The following is a 20395-nucleotide window of genomic DNA, read 5'->3' on the forward strand; positions in this document are numbered from 1 at the left end:
ATCTACTGGGAGGGTTATTTGTGCACTTTTAATGTTTCCCTTACTTAAATTATAACTCCTCCCTCTCTGTATCATGAATCAATTTAAGTGGACCCCGACTTAAACAAGTTGAAAAACTTATTCGGGTGTTACCATTTAGTGGTCAATTGTACGGAATATGTACTTCACTGTGCAACCTACTAATAAAAGTCTCAATCAATCAATCAATCAATCAATCAATCAAACTCTCCCACTTGATCTGTCTTTTCTGTAAGTCTTGTACCCCAGAACATTAATCAGAGCAAAAGATGTTGTAGGTGTTAACCATGTCTCCGATAGACAAAGGTAATGCAAATTAGAGTCTGACAGTAAACAACTCATACGAATGAGGCAGAAAAAAACGCACCCTGACCTCCACATGCAAACGCAATCCAAACATCTCCTAACTCTTTAACGCGGCCTGAATACTAATGCCGCAGCAAACCGCCGTCCTCCTACAAGGGGCCGCCAAAACTCACATGTGATCAATATCTGATGGTCCAATCAGAATTAAAATTAGCACTTCACAGTACTCCTCCTTGTGGAGACATATTTCAACATCTTTGGACCAAGACCACGCCTTGCAACTGACCATCAGTACCTCGCTTCTGTGAGGCTCCAAATAAGATGCCCCCAGAGGGCCGTAAGGGGCCGTGGGGACTTCCAGTATTAGTAAAGATCGGATAAAATGATCAATTATCTGATGCATCACGATTGGAACGTGGACGATGCTGAATTGATGGACAAATGTCCACATATCGATTATTTACGTGTGTTAAATAAAGTACTACAGCTGGACTAAAATGCATACCTGGCACGGACACAGAGAAGGGAGGACGAGAAGAGAGCATGCTAACGGCGGCGCTAAGTTAGCTTGAATGTGAAGTAGTTAAACAAGAAAAGAATACATCTTTGTACACTTCAACAGATGCCTAACAGAAACCGCTTTGCATCAGAGAGAAACCAACTAAGAAGAGTAAATTAGCAAAGTAGATTAATAAGTCAGGAAAGACAATAATATCCTCACAGTCAGGCAACACATCTCTCAGCGATAGATAGTAAAAATGAGTAGATAGACGACACGTCTTTGAGCCGCAAGTTTATGGCAAATATAGCTGCATGTTTATGGCAAATATAATACATGTTATAATAAACAATATATCAACAATATAATAATATACAGTTTAACTAAATATGCATACATTATCTATTTATACGTATATCATAGCTCCTGAATTGCAATTGAATTGTAAGGTGACCAAAAAGTCTAACCTGTAAGTATTAGCATCTTTATAAATGCTTGAACAATACACAAACTTACAGCTAGATGGTAGCAGTGCTCGATAATCAACAGGCTGAGCAAAGATAAAGTGTATACAGCCCTTGTTTTTACTTTAAATGTGGTCAGTAATTAGGATATGGAATACCCTTAACTAGAACAATCTCTTTATTTGGAGCAAGTGCAACAACCAGTTTGACACATACAGATAAATCAACTAATCTGATCAGGTTCACAATAGTATATCAACTTAGGAGGGGTGTGAAATTTTTTTGTCCCACTGGGGAGACATGACAGAAAATAATTGAGAACCAATGCATTATATATACAGTGTAGCTTATCTATACATATTGTCTATTCCTTTCTCGCTCTATTAGAAAATGGCAACACTGCAACAATAAGTAAACAAACTTTTTAACAACAAAAACATGTGAATTATTATAAGAGTCAACATATTAAACATGTCACGAGAACTACAAACCCCGTTTCCATATGAGTTGGGAAATCGTGTTAGATGTAAATATAAACGGAATACAATGATTTGCAAATCATTTTCAACCCATATTCAGTTGAATATGCTACAAAGACAACATCTTTGATGATCAAACTGATAAACTTTTTTTTGTGTGCAAATAATCATTAACTTTAGAATTTGATGCCAGCAACACGTGACATAGAAATTGGAAAGGTGGCAATAAATACTGATAAAGTTGAGGAATGCTCATCAAACACTTACTGTATTTGGAACATCCCACAGGTGAACAGGCAAATTGGGAACAGGTGGGTGCCATGATTGGGTATAAAAGTAGATTCCATGAAATGCTCAGTCATTCACAAACAAGGATGGGGCGAGGGTCACCACTTTGTCAACAAATGCGTGAGCAAATTGTTGAACAGTTTAAGAAAAACCTTTCTCAACCAGCTATTGCAAGGAGTTTAGGGATTTCACCATCTACGGTCCGAAATATCATCAAAGGGTTCAGAGAATCTGGAGAAATCACTGCATGTAAGCAGCTAAGCCCGTGACCTTCGATCTCTCAGGCTGTACTGCATCAACAAGCGACATCAGTGTGTAAAGGATATCACAAACATGGGCTCAGGAACACTTCAGAAACCCACTGTCAGTAACTACAGTTGGTCGCTACATCTGTAAGCAAGTTAAAACTCTCCTATGCAAGGCGAAAACCGTTTATCTACAACACCCAGAAACGCCGTCGGCTTCACAGGGCCTGAGCTCATCTAAGATGGACTGATACAAAGTGGAAAAGTGTTCTGTGGTCTGACGAGTCCACATTTCAAATTATTTTTGGAAACTGTGGACGTCGTGTCCTCCGGACCAAAGAGGAAAAGAACCATCCGGATTGTTATAGAGGCAAAGTTGAAAAGCCAGCATCTGTGATGGTATGGGGGTGTATTACTGCCCAAGACATGGGTAACTTTCACATCTGTGAAGGCGCCATTAATGCTGAAAGGTACATACAGGTTTTGGAGCAACATATGTTGCCATCCAAGCAACGTTACCATGGACGCCCCTGCTTATTTCAGCAAGACAATGCCAAGCCACGTGTTACATCAACGTGGCTTCATACTAAAAGAGTGCGGGTACTAGACTGGCCTGCCTGTAGTCCAGACCTGTCTCCCATTGAAAATGTGTGGCACATTATGAAGCCTAAAATACCACAACGGAGACCCCCTGACTGTTGAATAACTTAAGCTGTACATTAAGCAAGAATGGGAAATAATTCCACCTGAGAAGCTTAAAAAATGTGTCTCCTCAGTTCCCAAACGTTTACTGAGTGTTTTTAAAAGGAAAGGCCATGTAACACAGTGGTGAACATGCCCTTTCCCAACTACTTTGGCACGTGTTGCAGCCATGAAATTCTAAGTTAATTATTATTTGCAACAAAAAAAAAAAGTTTATGAGTTTGAACATCAAATATCTTGTCTTTGTAGTGCATTCAATTGAATATGGGTTGAAAAGGATTTGCTAATCATTGTATTCTGTTTATATTTACATCTAACACAATTTCCCAACTCATATGGAAACGGGGTTTGTACAACATTAGTAACTGCTGAGATTTGGAAAAGGGTCAGAATGCTTCTTGCGACTCCTTTTCGGAAATTACAATTTTGCAAGCGTATTTACGCGACGTTCCTTCATGTAACTTATTCAACATGTCTGAAAACAAATACCACATGGCATGATCAATGCCCTGACAATCTCTTGGCATATTTGAGAAAAATGTAGGGTAGTGTGGGAGGAGTGCTTGTTTCCCATGTTAAAACCAAGTTCTAATTTTGTCAGAAAGGGAACATTGGGTTGAATCAATTTTGTTTGGAAGAAAAAAAGGCTGCTAAGCGCTTACCATTTGAGGAAGTTTGGTGAATAATCAAATCTAAACATATTGTCGTCGTCCTCCACGTAGTTCTCATTCAACAACGTGTACAGCTCCTTCAGCTGTGAAAACATGACAAACTTCATGAATTTTGTGACATGTTAAAATCTGTGCACTTGAGACATGTGCTGTACTCACAACATCCGCATTGCTGAGATCCAAAGTGTCCCACATGAAGCCTTGAGGTAAGGAATAGGGCTCTTGCCTGATGTTCTCCTTGTCAGCTTCGATCGGGCCGTGGCCTGTCACCACCTCATCTGCACACACAAAACAACTATCAAACCTGTGTCATTCTTTATCAGACAGCCACTTTATATTTAGTTTTTCCACTAAGATGTCGCCTGTTGGTGTACACAAACTCCATTAGTTTGTTGGCAATCTTCATGCAAAACCAGATTACACTAATGCCACAAAGCATGCCAAGTATGGGGGCGACAAAGTTGTCTCGACAATGTTCTGCCTTTATAGGTAGTATCAGAGCTGAAACAGAAAAGAGCCTGTGCTTTTTACACATGCGTACACAGACATTTAAAAAAAAGCAAAACACAACTGTCCTGACATTAAAGTATTCTCATACACTTCAATCCCTGCAATTTTTTCTTGCAAACCTGGCAATAGTCCACACCTTCAGTGTATCAGAGGAGGGACATAAGGGAATTCCACAATACCAAGACAGGGACGTGGCATGGATTACACTGTTGTGTTAAAAGCACATTCCCTGTACAAACATACATGTACACATACTGTACATATACAAGCACATATGCATACATACACTCATGCATACAATCACATTTCATCAAACATGTATTAACGTTGTTCCCCTGGGGCAGGGGTCGGCAACCCGCGGTTCGGGAGCCGCATGCGGCTCTTTGACCACTCTGATGCGGCTCAACTGCATACTTGCCGACCTTCCCGATTTACCCGGGAGACTTCCGGATTTCAGTGCATCTCCCTGTAATCTCCCGGGGCAATTATTCTCCGATTTTCACTCTGTCAACTATAATAAGGGGATACTGTGATGACACAGCATTTAGCGCCCTCTACAGCCAGCAGAATCACATGCCAGTTCAGGTACATGTTGTATGCAGCTTCTGCTTGCACAAATATGTGACAGCAAGGCATACTTGTTCCACAGCCATACAGGTTACACTGACGGTGGCAATATAAACAACTTTAACACTCTTACTAATATACGCCACACTGTGAACCCACACCAAACAAGAATGACAAACACATTTCGGGAGAACATCCGCACTGTAACACAACATAAACACAACAGAACAAATACCCAGAATCCCATGCATCCCTAACTCTTCTGGGCTACATTATACACCCCCGCTACCACCAAACCCCGCCCAACATCAACCCCCCCCCCCCCCCCCTCCGTGCGTCGGTTGAGGTGGGCGGGGTTTGGTGGTGTATAATGTAGCCCGGAAGAGTTAGGGGTGCATGGGATTCTGGGTATTTATTCTGTTGTGTTTATGTTGTGTTACAGTGCGGATGTTCTCCCGAAATGTGTTTGTCATTCTTGTTTGGTGTGGGTTCACAGTGTGGCGCATATTAGTAAGAGTGTTAAAGTTGTTTATATCGGCACCGTCAGTGTAACCTGTATGGCTGTGGACCAAGTATGCCTTGCTGTCACATACGTGTGCAAGCAGGAGCTGCATACAACATATACCTGGACTGGCACGTTGTCAATGCTGGTTGTAGCGGGCGCTATTATTGTTGTTTGGGTGAAAATCAGCAGACATTCGAGAGAAAAGTGGACTTAAATTTCGGGGATCTCCCGGTAAAATCAGAAGGGTTGGCAAGTATGACGCTGTCAAGCGCCATTCATATAAAACTTGTGGTCCGCACTAACATTACATTATCATATTAAGATGCGGGCTGCATGTTTGAAACCCCTGGTTTATACATAGCACAAAGCAAAAAAATAAACTTTGTATGCAGTGTTATTTCATTTTAAATTTCAAAAGAGTTTTGTGGCTCCCATTGTTTTCTTTAATTTGTGAAACTGGTCCAAATGGCTCTTTGAGTGGTAAAGGTTGCCGACCCCTGGCCTAGATAAACCAGAAAAAACATCCCGGCCAGCTGGACAAAAGAGACAACTGTCCATCGAGTGAATCACATTTTATATTGATCATGATAAATGCGGCACGTCATGCGTGACAGACAATATACGCTGTCAGACTGGCTGTGTACAAACAAAACATGAAATGTGGGCTAATACTTTACAGATACTGTAATATGGTTGTTCATGTTTTTTAGTCAGAACAGATAGGTGCCTTATCACATTGTTTTGTGCATTACAAACTCAAGCTAGCTCAACTCTTGCCGTAGTTAGCTTTTACGGCTAATACAGAAGCACCTCGATGTGTTACTACGATAGAAAAAGAGTTCCTGAGTGTTTGCTCTTACAATAACAATGTCACTACAGTTTGGTTGTAATACAGATTACAGAACGTAAATGATGGTTTTTAAATGCATTTTTTAAGTGATTTAGAAGAATATTTGATTGCTCCCATTAGCTGCGTTACTTGCTACCTAGAACGAGACGATTTTTATATGTTAAAATGCAAAAAAAACAAAAAAACTTTTGTTTTCTTGTCTCTCATAATGATTGTGAATGATAGGCAAAATTCCCCCAAAAAGTTCAGTTCTCCTTTAAGAAAAAGACACTGTGTACGGATAATTGTGTTAAAGCCATTAATTTGTATTAAGTTGAGGTAGGGTTGCGCGATATAGACGATAATAATGATAAAGATTTGGCCAACAATAGATTTTTTTAATACTATCGTTATATTGTGATAATGTATGTTGATGACCTGCGATGAGGTGGCGACAATACACGACAATACATCGGTGAAGCTCTTTAGCTACGGAGCTAACGTGATAGCATCGGGCTCAAATGCAGATAGAAACAAAATAAATAAATCCCTGACTGGAAGTGTAGTAGAATTTCTGACCTTTGACCTATATTTCATGTCTGTCAAGAATGTATGCTCATTTTGATTTCTCTTCTGTTCTGTGTCCCCGGGTGTGGGACAAAAGTGAATTTTAAGTCATGCCAACCTGTCTACAGAATGTGTTGACTGTCTAAAGGATTCGAGTTGTTATGGAACAGATAGGGAAAACAAAAAGACATTGACGCACTAACAAGAGAGATAAGAAAGGGATAAAGTCAAACGAAGAGAGTGTTTTGGTAGCCATTATTCCATGCTGTCGGGCGCGCCCGGGGGAAAACTTTCTGTGTGCTCGACAACTCAACCCAACCATTGTACCATTTGATTATGAGTAAAATAAAACTCTTGTGTTAAATCTACTTTGGTTCTCATTGACAACCTGGACTTTCCACTACACAAATTGGCGTCACGAAAGTCAACATCCGCTCCCGGCTTCTCTCTCAGGCAGACAACGCTTGCACGCGCGCATCTAATACAAGGTAAGCTATTTTGCTTATTGTGTAAAAGTTATCTGTCTGAAGAGAAACGGGATCGGTAAGACGAAAACTTAATTTTTTTTTCATAAAAGATAGGCCTAGCAGGTTCTCCAAAAACAACCTAGACTGGGGCATGTGTTGGTTGGATTGAGTTGTTTTATATGTGATCATTTGTATGTGTGTTTGTTGAAAACTTGTGATTTCTTGTTTTTAGCTATAAGGGGATTGTTAATAGAATTTTGGTGGTTTGGAGTGTTTTTGAAGCATAGACGATGTGAGACGAAAAATTTCTTTTAACCTCTTCATTTTCTGTCGTTGTTGGCAGAGGATGCTTCTTTCTGCAAGTGCATCAGAATTAGCCAAAGTTGGATACAGCTAAATTTAAGGCAGGGTTTGCTAACTGGTGTGACATTTGGCCCATACAAATTTATGAAGTCTATGAAAGTGCGAGACACCTGTCTATGTGGAAACTGCAGCGGTCCCTAGTCCTTGTGACTCAGCGTGTAAAAAAGCCTCATATTAGGTGATGATTCAGTAACTCCAGTAAAGGACATCAACTGAGCCAAGTTGTCACGAATCTGTTTATTGGCTGCAGAATAGACAGGTGGCGTCTCGGGCTCCATATGGTAGAACTTTGGTGAAACTTGGTGAAACTGTATGGGACTGACCAGACACGATGTCTGTAGGATTGTTTGGTGATTCCTAGTGATTCTATGGCGCCTTAGGCCAGTGATCCGTGTTGGTCAGTTTGATAACGCAGGTGCTGCTCCAATGAAACGGGTTAATCGCCGTTGTATGAGCAATGATGGAACCTGGTTTTTGTGATATGAGACGGCCGATTCCACAAAAGCACGCGTGCATTAGTTGTTTATATTTGTCCGGACATGGGGTGGTATTGTAATTTACAAATGTGTGTATAATGATGAATGCTGAAATGTGTGTGTATTGAGTGAGTCAGTTTATGTTGGTACATTTAGATATATGCGTAATTTAATAACTTTTGCGTAGCACCTGTTTTCTTATCTGTTTTATTCCCCTCTAATTGTCTATTCCCCTCTTCTGAAAGGCAAACATTATACCTCTCGGTATTCCCCCTCCCTCACGCAACCTCTCCCCTCCCCTCCCTTCACGCTTTTTCTCACAGCCCCGCTGATCTGTAAAAGTTGGGAAATTGTCTAAAATGTGTGTGTTTGTGAGAAAGTAGACAAAGTTTATGTACAGAAAACATATGATACAGAAAACATATGAGTGAATGATCTATCCATTTAATTATCTTATTCCGCTCTCGGAGGTTGGATCGCAGGGGCAGCAGCCTAAGCAGGGAAGTCCAGAATTCCCTCCCCCCTTGGCTATTTGTCCATCTAAGAGTGAATGATAAATGTTGTTTCTTATTATTAAGGTTCTGATATGATACAGCTGTGCTTCTGGAGGAGAAAAATAGTTGACTGTTGCATTTATTTTTAACTGTGCTGGTGATTGAGACTGTGCGATATTATAGTTGTAAGAAGGCATTGAAACTATAAATACGGAAAAAAGGCTCTCGCTCTCTGGTAAATTCTCTGTGTGTGAGTGCGTGTGTGACGCATATAAAAGAAAAAGGAGTCTCAGCTGGGAGACATTATGAGATAAGAGTGTGTCATTGTGAAGAGGCTGTGTGAGTGACAGCTGCACGAGACTTGGTTCGAAGAGGTGTGACACAGCTAGGTTAGCATTGAGTTAGCATAGCATTGGATTAGTTTAGCATTGAGCTAGGTTTAAAGAATAAATCAATAAATAAATAAAAATAACAAATAAAAAACGATATATATATATATATATGAGGTGGCGACTTGTCCAGGGTGTACCCCGCCTTCCGCCCGATTGTAGCTGAGATCGGGGTCACGGGGGGCGCTGGAGCCTAAGGGAATAAGCGGTAGAAAATGGGTGGATGGATATAGTGGACAGCTGTACTCAATCTGAAGAGAAGGCTGACAGGTTGGTTTTGATAATAGGAAAAATTAAATATACTGTATATGAATAAATAAACATTTAAATATCAATACATACATTTGGACTGGGACATTGAAGCATTGTTAAATTCATTAGTCATTAATTATTTGTGTAATATACTGTATTGAACAGCCTTGTTGCTTATCTGATCCATCCAGTTCCTGTGTGGAAGTTGAGACAAACACGCACACACACGCACATCATAGGTTGGAACACATTGTAGCTTTGAATTAATAATGATATAGCAAACACATTAAATACAATTAAATTTAATAAAGGTAAATTGATTATTTAATTATATTGACATTTTTATTATTTCAAGAATAATCACGATGAAGTAAAATTTAAATTTATATTCTAAAACATCTAAAAACATCTGTGAATCATAGAGTCTGAGGAAGTACAGATAAGAATCGCCAACACTCAGCGCCATAGTCAAAACAAAACGTACAGAAGCGTTAAACAAATTCTAATCAGAAGGAAGACAGACCAAAATATGAGAACTTAAGTAAACAGACAGCAAGTAAACCAGAAATAATAATGTAAATAAATAACAAAGAAAGCAAATTTCTATGTGACATTGGTGCATGTAGAATTATATGTAGAGAATAAAACTAAATGGAAATAACTGTCTGCAAGATGAGCATGACGTTATGAATTGTGCTCGGGGTAATAATAGACAGATAGATAGACAGATAACACGTTATTGATTCCTTCAGGAGAGTTCCCTCAGGAAGAAGAAGTAAAAAGTAAACAGTAACTAATAAGGGTATAAATGGAAACAAAATAGAAAAATATTACAAGGAAAATAAAAATAAAACAGTAAAATAAGAATATAACAAGAGAAACTAGGCATTAGCGACCGTGTTATGAAAAAGTATTGTACTGTTATTGTTTTGCATTCCCTGTCATCCTAGGCCCCCCCCCCCAAAGAGGAGTTGTACAGTCTAATGATGTGTGGGACAAAGGATTCTTTATAGTCTGAACCAGTAGTTCTCGAAGGAGGGTATGGGGTTTCCGCCCGGACAAAAAAGGGGGGTACCTGAGATTTTAAATATTCTAAAAATAGCGACAATTCAAAATCCTTTATAAATAAATATTTAGAATTAAGTTCACGAGTCCAGATGAATCACTATTACAATATCCAAAGAAGGTTGATGATTGATTATATTTATATAAATCTTTATTATAATTTAATCACTTGTTTAATTTTTAAAACGTTTTAGTTATTCTTATATTTTTTTTGTTGTCCAAATAAGTCAAGTAAGACCACAACAAATGAGCAATATGGTGCACTGTTATACAATTTAATAAATCAGAAATTGATGACATTATGCTGTATTTTATTTCTTTATTTTACTGGAAAAAAGGGGCTTGAAAAGCACTGCCCTAAATCATATTTAGAGCTAAAATTATTTTATAAGACTGATTATTTTGGATTATTGTGTTTGTATTGACAGAGAAAGAGAGAGAGCAGGTGAAGGAAGATTGTTTGTTTGGTTGGTTGAGTGAAATGGGAAGAAATCAATAGGAATAATTACATGCAAAATGGAATAAAACTATGAGTGCAATAGTTAATGAATGAATAAATGAAATACGTTTATTTTGGTCATATAATTAACCAGTTTGTGTGAGCAGTTTAACAGTACAGATTAGACAAATTAACATTCATACATATTTACACACAGAAAGAAAATAAAAGAAAAAGGATGACCGAAAAAGGAATAGGCGGAAGCCAAAGATTATCCTATACATTCACTGAACATTAAATTACCTGGAACATCAACGATAAAAGATGAAAGTAATTGTTACTATATTTCATAATGTTAAAAAACTTCACCTTTCAAGGGTCTCTTAAACCATAACAAAAAACTACCTGTGTTCAGCTCATCACTGAGGATGGTCCATCATTTAACTCCTAGAACTGAATTACATTTGTATTTTTATTTTTATTTTACTTGACCTCTTTCAAAAATCAATATCCCCCGTAAATGATAGTTTTCTCCTCATAATGTAAATAAGATAAGAATACAAACTGGAAGGCTGTTGTTCTTTACTCGAAACATAATTGCCATTGTTTTAAAATTAGATTATCTGAACATTTAACACAATATAACTTATAAAAAATGGATTGGTAGGATCATTATAATAATGCTTTGTGTATTATTGAAATGAGCCTTTTAAGTTTAAGTATTGGGTCTATATTTCTTCTATAAACATTTCCCCAAACTTCAAAACAATATTACATATGGAAAAATAAATGAATGACATAACATATGCAGACATTTCTTATTCAGCATGTGTTTTACTTTATACCAAATGGCAATGGATTTGGATATTTTTCTTTAATATGTTCAATATGCGGCTTCCAACATATTAATGATCAATTACTATTCTCAAGAATGTAGTTCATATACTCTGTCAATTTCCACTTGATTCAACTTTAATTTTTGTTTCACAATTTGACTTTGCACCCTGGACAGGTCGTCCCCTCATCACAGGGCCAACACAGATAGATAGACAGACAACATTCAAACACTAGGGCAAATTTAGTCTTATTAATTTCCCCATATCGAGATCTATTACTCAAAACAACTATCCATCCATCCATTTTCTACCGCTTATTCCCTTCGGGGTCGCGGGGGGCGCTGGAGCCTATCTCAGCTACAATCGGGCGGAAGGCGGGGTACACCCTGGACAAGTCGCCACCTCATCGCAGTCAAAACAACTACTTAACCACTATTGTGAAACATCTTTCTAATTTATGGGAGTATTGGGATAGGATTGAGGAAGATGTCTGCTGTGGTGGTGGTTAGTTTGGAAATCAATTTAATAAAAGTAAGTTTAAGTCGGGTAACTTTAAAGTGTAGTCTGACATTTTTAATTTGGAGTAATTTATTTTTATTTAGACATTGCAGTACACCATACTTCTGGATGTTGAGCTAGAAGAGGATAATGGCATGACAGAATAAAGTTAGAGTTAAAGTTGGGGTGCCAGTGATTGTCACACACACACTGGGTGTGGTGGAATTTGTCCTCTGCATTTGGCCCATCCCCTTGATCGCCCCTGGGAGGTGGGGGGAGCGGTGCAGCAGCAGTGCCGCGCCCGGGAATCATTTTTGGTGATTTGGCTCCCAAATTTTTTATAGTCTTTGGTATGACTCGGCCGGGGTTTTGAACTTGCGACCTGCCGATCTCAGGACGGACACTCTAACCACTAGGCCACTGAGATGAAGGAGGCAAAACAAATCTCAACAGCTTTCAGTTAGCTATAGATTTTGAGAGTATAATGCGAATAACTATAACTTTACAACTGTTTGCTGTGAATAGTGTTGAATAATAATTACAAATAACAGCCTACATTAATAATTAGAATAAGAGCCAATATGTAAAGTGTTAAAAAGAGGAGAAGTGTGATTTGAACTAACCGAGAGGATATGAAAACGATGGGTGTACATGTTTTGAGTTCCAAATTCTAGAGGGAAAAAACCTCAACAAAACGTAAAACCATACAGACGGACTTGGGTGGTAGTCACGGTTGTCCTAGGTCAAGCTAGGGTGGAGTTAAGCAGCCGGGGGACTGCCAACTTCTCTGAACAAGACAAGCTCCAGAGTTGTAGCCAGAACATGCTCACAAAAAATACAGGTGTGACAGAGGACGCCCACAGCAGGACGAACAGCAGGATACAAACAGACCCCTGCTGGACATAAGTGTCAACGGACAATGTTCAACACAATCTTTGAAGCATTCCTTTGTGGTCAACCTGCATACACCTTGTAATGACCTGCTTACGAACTGTGCCCTGACAATTCAATACCGCACAGAAGGAACTTCCTGATGTTGCCTGACAGCACGACATCAACTGACAACTACTGGGGACGCCTCCCAGGAACGAATGGAGGACGGGGACTGCTCCAACTGTCCTAGCACTGGCTGACTGAGGTGCGTCCGTGTGCCCTGCCACCCAAACCGCCAAAGTGTATGATCACCAATTAGACGACTCATAATAGGAGCCTTTTGACTCTTATATATGGTGGGACTCAAGGTATGGAATGTATCATGTGAACTATCCTTACAACAATTAGCATGGTATAAGATGGACAACTAATGACCCACATTGTTCCTTTGCTCTCTGTCCTGCCTACAAAACAAAAAATTTAGGTCAAATGATAAAACAGGGCGTAGCTGCCGCTGATTGGACCGATACGCAAATACCACATTTTTAATTATTTCGGTTGTCTGTTAAAAACATAGCTATTGGCTGCAATTTGGACATTCCTGCTGTAGAGTACAAGGAGCTAGCAACTACACAACAGCTGAGCAAAAATAACAAATTTAAGCATATCAAATATTTATAGTTGCTTATTACATACACAAAGTCGCACAGAGACAGAAGTCTGTAGAAAGTATTCAGTAACAAACTTGTCCGCATCATTAAACTTTCTACCACAGGAAACATACTGAACAAATACAGCAGTTAATGTCAGACTCTAATCTGGGATACCTTGTCTATCGGAGACATGGTTTAAACCCACAACACCTTTTGTTCTAATTAATGTCCCGGGGTACAACATTACAGAAAAAACAGATCGAGTGACAAAGGGGGAAGGAATTATGATTTATGAAAGGGAAAACATTAAAAGTAGATCATTTTGAGTATGTTCAAATTAAAATCACATTTTCCTCAGAAATGTATTTCAAGGTAATTGTAGTATACCGACCGACCACAGCTAAAGACATTTTTCTCAATTCATTTTCAGACATCCTCAAACAGCACAGTATGAAAGAAGTGAACGTCATGGGGGACGTTAATCTGGACTGGTTAAATAAGACGCGTAGAAAGAAACTTAAGGATATTACCTACTAGAATTACAATTGGATGACAAAAATCAAAGAGATCATCTGTAAATACACTAATACAAAACCAGAAAGAAGAGTGCTAAAATAAAAATACCTTGGATTAATAAAACTAATTGGATTCTTATAAGACATCAGGACTCAGCTCTCATAAGAGCAATTGTAACAGGTCTAAATACAGATCGTATGATTTTAAAAGTTTGGAGGAACAAAGTTACAATGTTTATGCGGAAGTCTAAGGCTGACTTTCATTTAGAATTAATCAAAGCTGCAAAAGGGAACATTAGAACAGTTATGGAAAACCATGTACAAACTTACGGGAAGAGAGCAAACAAGAAACAACACTATAACATTAAATATCAATGGCGCTACTATTGCAGACAGTCTGGACATAAGTAATAATTTTAATGAACATTTCATCTAGTCTGTACAAACCCTGAATAAAAAGTCCCTCAAAATCAGTGCAAATAATTGTCATTTATTCAGGATGGACTAATTTTAGAATTAACAAATGAAACCAAGTTAAACAAAATCTTCGCTGCATTATCAGACTCACGATCTAGAGATATATATACGGGTTGGACACTATCTTCCTAAAAACGTATAAGGATTGTATTATTGCTCGTATAACAACAATTGATAAATAAATTAATAACGGAAAACACTTTCCCTACCACATCGAGAAACTGCTACTATAATTAAATCCATAAAGCAGGAAATAAAGAAGACCAGAACATGTACAGACCAATTAGCCTTCTCCACGTTATAACAAAAGGAATAGAAAATTTGAAATTAAAAAGTGGCTTTGGAGCAATCAAGGCTGCTCACACGGTCACTAAGAGGGGCATTATGTTGACACATCAATTTAATGAGTATTATATTTATCTATGAGAGCATTTTTGTTGTAAATTGTGAGGTATGGCTGTTAAAATCTTGGTTGTTTTTACGAATGATGACAGATGTATTGTATTGTCTTTGTGTGATGATGTAAATAAGGTGTGGTTGTATTGTATATTAAGAATGTGTCCATGAAGGGGCATTTTATGACTTTCCTAAATTTGATTACATGCTACAGTATGATTATTTTTGATTAATTATTGATTATTATGAATGTATATATTTATTATGATTAATTAGTGTCATAATTTTATTGCTTGATTTTTGGATCCCTTTAATTTAGGTAGCCAGGGACTACAGATGGAAAGTAGCTATTTAGATATAATCTGGTACAGAACATATCTGTTTCTGAACTTAATGTTTCTGTGCATTGTCCCATCATAGATAGACTAAATTAAATACAACTATTTAGTGAATTATTGAGGCCACAATAATTCACTAGGTGTTGTAAAATATCAAAGTACTATTGCAAAAGCGAACAGTGACCTCAAACATGACCTGTCCTCCGCCTCTGTTCTTGCTGCACTTGACTATCAGCTGCCTTTTCTTTTTCTTGGATGTTTCTGAAACTACTACTACTACCACTACTACTACTACTATTACTATTACTACGACTAACACTGTCCCTGTGAGAGGGACAGAGGGGGGAGGTGAGTTTGGATTGGGTCAAGTTTGAGCGTGTTGAGGTTTTATTTAATCGATATGATCAATCCGGTACAAGGATAAAGGAACGTAATGATTTAGATTGACAATTGCAGTGGTTGGCGGAAGCAACCCCAACCTCAAAGGAGAAGGCCAATTCAGTAATTAAATGTTTTGTGAATTATCTAATATCCCGACATGGTTTCCCCAAAAAGATTAGGTCAAACAACGGCACCCATTTTAAGAAAACGGGTTATCATCTTCAGTCACAAGATCAGCACTTCTCAGGACCAGCAGCTTCCTAGGAAGGCGGAAAGACCATGAGACCAAAATGGTAAGTTTGCAAAATGTAGAATTTGTGTGCCAGTTCCTCTGTGCAGATTTGAGGATGAAAGCAGCCACTCCAGATTCCCTTGCACTCGCTAAGAGGAGCACGGTCAAAGCCAATCCAGGACCAACACCCGATACCTGACTGGAAGGAACCGAGAGGAGAGACAACACCTTGCCAGCGATGACGAGAACGACTAAGGTTGCCAGCCAATATGTGTCCGTCGGGACTCCAGCAGCTGTGGAAAGAAGTGTCGGGAGTGCCGAAGCAAGCCGAGGGCCTGGACCAAAGCCCCCACAGCTCCAACTCTACCTGAGTTTTCCCCAAAGCGGCCAGCGCGCACATGCCATTGCACAGTCTGCCCAATGGACTGAACCACACCCCAAGAAGAGACAGAGACAGACTGTTTGAGTGGATCTCTTTCTTCACCAAGGCAGCCAAAAGCCCAACGAGGTGTCGGCAGGCCACCAGCCTGAGGCACCACCGAGCCATCTATACGAGCACTAATCGAACATGAACTCATACGAAATTCAGTTGTGTGTTCAAAATCAATTGGTAATTAACAATATTGGTAACTACATTCATTGCAAATGCCGGAAAAAATATTTTTGCAAATGTCTTACAGTCATAAGTCTATATACATTCATCTATTTATCAATCAATCAATCAATCAATGTTTATTTATATAGCCCTAAATCACAAGTGTCTCAAAGGGCTGTACAAGCCACAACGACATCCTCGGTACAGAGCCCACATAGCCCACATACGGGCAAGGAAAAACTCACCCCAGTGGGACGTCGGTGAATGACTATGAGAAACTTTGGAGAGGACCGCATATGTGGGTAACCCCCCCCCCCCCCCCTCTAGGGGAGACCGAAAGCAATGGATGTCGAGTGGGTCTGACATAACATTGTGAGAGTCCAGTCCACAGCGGGGCCAACAGGAAACCATCCCGAGCGGAGACGGGTCAGCAGCGCAGAGATGTCCCCAACCGATGCATAGGCTAGTGGTCCACCCGGGGTCCCGACTCTGGACAGCCAGCACTTCATCCATGGCCACCGGACCTATGCAACTCCCCCTCGCAAGGGACAGGGGAGAAGAGGAGAGAAGAAAAGAAACGGCAGATCAACTGGTCTAAAAAAGGGGGATCTATTTAAAGGCTAGATTATACAAATGAGTTTTAAGATGGGACTTAAATGCTTCTACTGAGGTAGCATCTCTAACTGTTACCGGGAGGGCATTCCAGAGTACTGGAGCCCGAATAGAAAACGCTCTATAGCCCGCAGACTTTTTTTTGGCTCTGGGAATCACTAATAAGCCGGAGTTCTTTGAACGCAGATTTCTTGTCGGGACATATGGTACAATACAATCGGCGAGATAGGCTGGAGCTAAACCGTGTAGTATTTTATACGTAAGTAGTAAAACCTTAAAGTCGCATCTTAAGTGCACAGGAAGCCAGTGCAGGTGAGCCAGTATAGGCGTAATATGATCAAACTTTCTTGTTTTTGTCAAAAGCCTTGCAGCCGCATTTCGTACCAACTGTAATCTTTTAATGCTAGACATAGGGAGACCCGAAAATAATACGTTACAGTAATCGAGACGAGACGTAACGAACGCATGAATAATGATCTCAGCGTCGCTAGTGGACAAGATGGAACGAATTTTAGCGATATTACGGAGATGAAAGAAGGCCGTTTTAGTAACACTCTTAATGTGTGACTCAAACGAGAGAGTTGGGTCGAAGATAATACCCAGATTCTTTACCGAGTCGCCTTGTGTAATTGTTTGGTTGTCAAATGTTAAGGTGGTATTATTAAATAGATGTTGGTGTCTAGCAGGACCGATAATCAGCATTTTCGTTTTCTTAGCGTTGAGTTGCAAAAAGTTAGCGGACATCCATTGTTTAATTTCATTAAGACACGCCTCCAGCTGACTACAATCCGGCGTGTTGGTCAGCTTTAGGGGCATGTAGAGTTGAGTGTCATCAGCATAACAGTGAAAGCTAACACCGTACTTGCGTATGATGTCACCCAGCGGCAGCATGTAAATACTAAAGAGTGCAGGGCCAAGAACCGAACCCTGGGGAACTCCGCACGTTACCTTGACATAGTCCGAGGTCACATTGTTATGGGAGACGCACTGCATCCTGTCAGTAAGATAAGAGTTAAACCAAGACAAGGCTAAGTCTGACATACCAATACGTGTTTTGATACGCTCTAATAAAATATTATGATCGACGGTATCGAAAGCGGCGCTAAGATCAAGAAGCAGCAACATAGATGACGCATCAGAATCCATCGTTAGCAATAGATCATTAGTCATTTTTGCGAGGGCTGTCTCCGTAGAGTGATTTGCCCTGAAACCGGATTGAAAAGGTTCACAGAGATTGTTAGTCACTAAGTGTTAATTTAGCTGCTGTGCAACAATTTTTTAGAGAATTTTGGAAATAAACGGAAGGTGGGAGACCGGTCGGTAGTTTACCATGAGGTCAGGATCGAGGTTAGGTCTTTTGAGCAGAGGATGAATAACCGCTTTTTTGAATGCTAGGGGAACAGTGCCGGAGGAAAGTGATAAGTTTATAATATTTAACACTGATGGACCTAATAATACAAACAGTTCCTTGATAAGTTTCTCAGGAAGTGGGTCAAGTAAACATGTTGTTTGTTTTATCCCACTTACACGCTGTAATAATTCCTCTAATGTTATTTCATCAAAAAGAGAGAGACTATTTTGGAGGGCAGTGTCCGTCGTATATACAGTCGTATTTGTGTTAATAGAACCCAGTTGTAGCTGGGATGCGTTGTCTTTAATCTCCTTTCTAATGAGTTCAATTTTCTTATTAAAGAAATTCATAAAGTCATCTGCCGAGTGGGTGGAGCTACTGGGAGGAGTCCCTTGTTGGGTTAGCGATGCTACTGTACTAAACAGAAATTTAGGATCGTTTTTGTTAAGGCGTATGAGATTTGAGTAGTATTTAGCTTTAGCTAAGGTAAGCATGCGTTTATAAGTTATTAAACTATCACTCCATGCTTGATGGAAAACCTCAAGTTTAGTCGCGCGCCATTTGCGTTCCAGTTTTCTACATGATAATTTATGAGCTCTAATTTATGTTCAATGATGTTCATGATCAAAGTATTCATTATTCCTTTACTAAATCAAAGGGTAGGCCACTAATTGTGTTCTGTGAGATGGTTTTACTGCAGGCTGGTAACAGCGATCGCTCTGAAGGAGGGTCATAGACGGAATTTTTGCCTCGTATAAAAACATTGAGGTTTTTGCCTCTATCTGTGGTAGAGATTTAACTTAGTGGTCTACATCAGAAATTGTTTTGGTCCAGGGTCTTAAGACCCTGGAAGGCGGGTATGTAGTAGAATTTCTGACCTTTGACCTATATTTCATGTCTGTCAAGAATGTATGCTCATTTTGATTTCTCTTCTATTCTGTGTCCCCGGGTGTGGGACAAAAGTGAATTTTAAGTCATGCCAACCTGTCTACAGAATGTGTTGACTGTCTAAAGGATTCGTGTTGTTATGGAACAGATAGGGAAAACAAAAAGACATTGACGCACTAACAAGAGAGATAAGAAAGGGATAAAGTCAAACGAAGAGAGTGTTTTGGTAGCCATTATTCAATGCTGTCGGGCGCGCCCGGGGGAAAACTTTCTGTGTGCTCGACAACTCAACCCAACCATTGTACCATTTGATTATGAGTAAAATAAAACTCTTGTGTTAAATCTACTTTGGTTCTCATTGACAACCTGGACTTTCCACTACAGAAGGATAGACAGAAGATCAACAATACTATTAAACCATGGACATGCAACTACACGGTTAATAATTCCCAGCTTGGCAAAGCTTAACAATGCTGTTGCTAACGACGCCATTGAAGCTAACTTAGCAACGGGACCTCACAGAGCTATGATAAAAACATTAGCGCTCCACCTACGCCAGCCCTCATCTGCTCATCAACACCCGTGCTCACCTGCGTTCCAGCGATCGACGGAAGGACGAAGGACTTCACCCGATCATCCGTGCGGTCGGCGGCTAGCGTCGGCTAGCGTCGGCTAGCGTCGGCTAGCGTCGGCTAGCGTCGGCTAGCACGTCTGCTATCCAAGTCAAAGTCCTCCTGGTTGTGTTGCTACAGCCAGCCGCTAATACACCGATCCCACCTACAACTTTCTTCTTTGCAGTCTTCATTGTTCATTAAACAAATTGCAAAAGATTCACCAACACAGATGTCCAGAATACTGTGGAATTTTGAGATGAAAACAGAGCTTTTTTGTATTGGATTCAATGGGGTACCAATACTTCCGGTTCAACGATTGACGTCACGCGCATATGTCATCATATATAGACGTTTTCAACCGGAAGTTTAGCGGGAAATTTAAAATTGCACTTTATAAGTTAACCCGGCCGTATTGGCATGTGTTGCAATGTTAAGATTTCATCATTGATATATAAACTATCAGACTGCGTGGTCGGTAGTAGTGGGTTTCAGTAGGCCTTTAAAGGCCTACTGAAATGATTTTTTTTAATTTAAACGGGAA

The 20395-nt window shown here is 39.7% G+C and overlaps 1 protein-coding gene across 1 annotated transcript in view; it reads right to left on the reverse strand.

Moving 5' to 3' along the window:
* nmt2 (N-myristoyltransferase 2) overlaps positions 1-20395 on the reverse strand; it is a 51712-nt gene that overhangs the window by 10536 nt on the left and 20781 nt on the right. Inside the window, exons 4-5 of the mRNA XM_062062820.1 lie at positions 3832-3950; positions 3664-3755 (exon numbers count right to left, since the gene is read on the reverse strand). Coding sequence (XP_061918804.1) covers positions 3664-3755; positions 3832-3950 — 211 coding nt within the window. The remainder of the gene's footprint in view (positions 1-3663; positions 3756-3831; positions 3951-20395) is intronic.

This window comes from Entelurus aequoreus, linkage group LG11, assembly GCF_033978785.1.
Source record: "Entelurus aequoreus isolate RoL-2023_Sb linkage group LG11, RoL_Eaeq_v1.1, whole genome shotgun sequence".
Lineage (NCBI taxonomy): Eukaryota > Metazoa > Chordata > Actinopteri > Syngnathiformes > Syngnathidae > Entelurus > Entelurus aequoreus.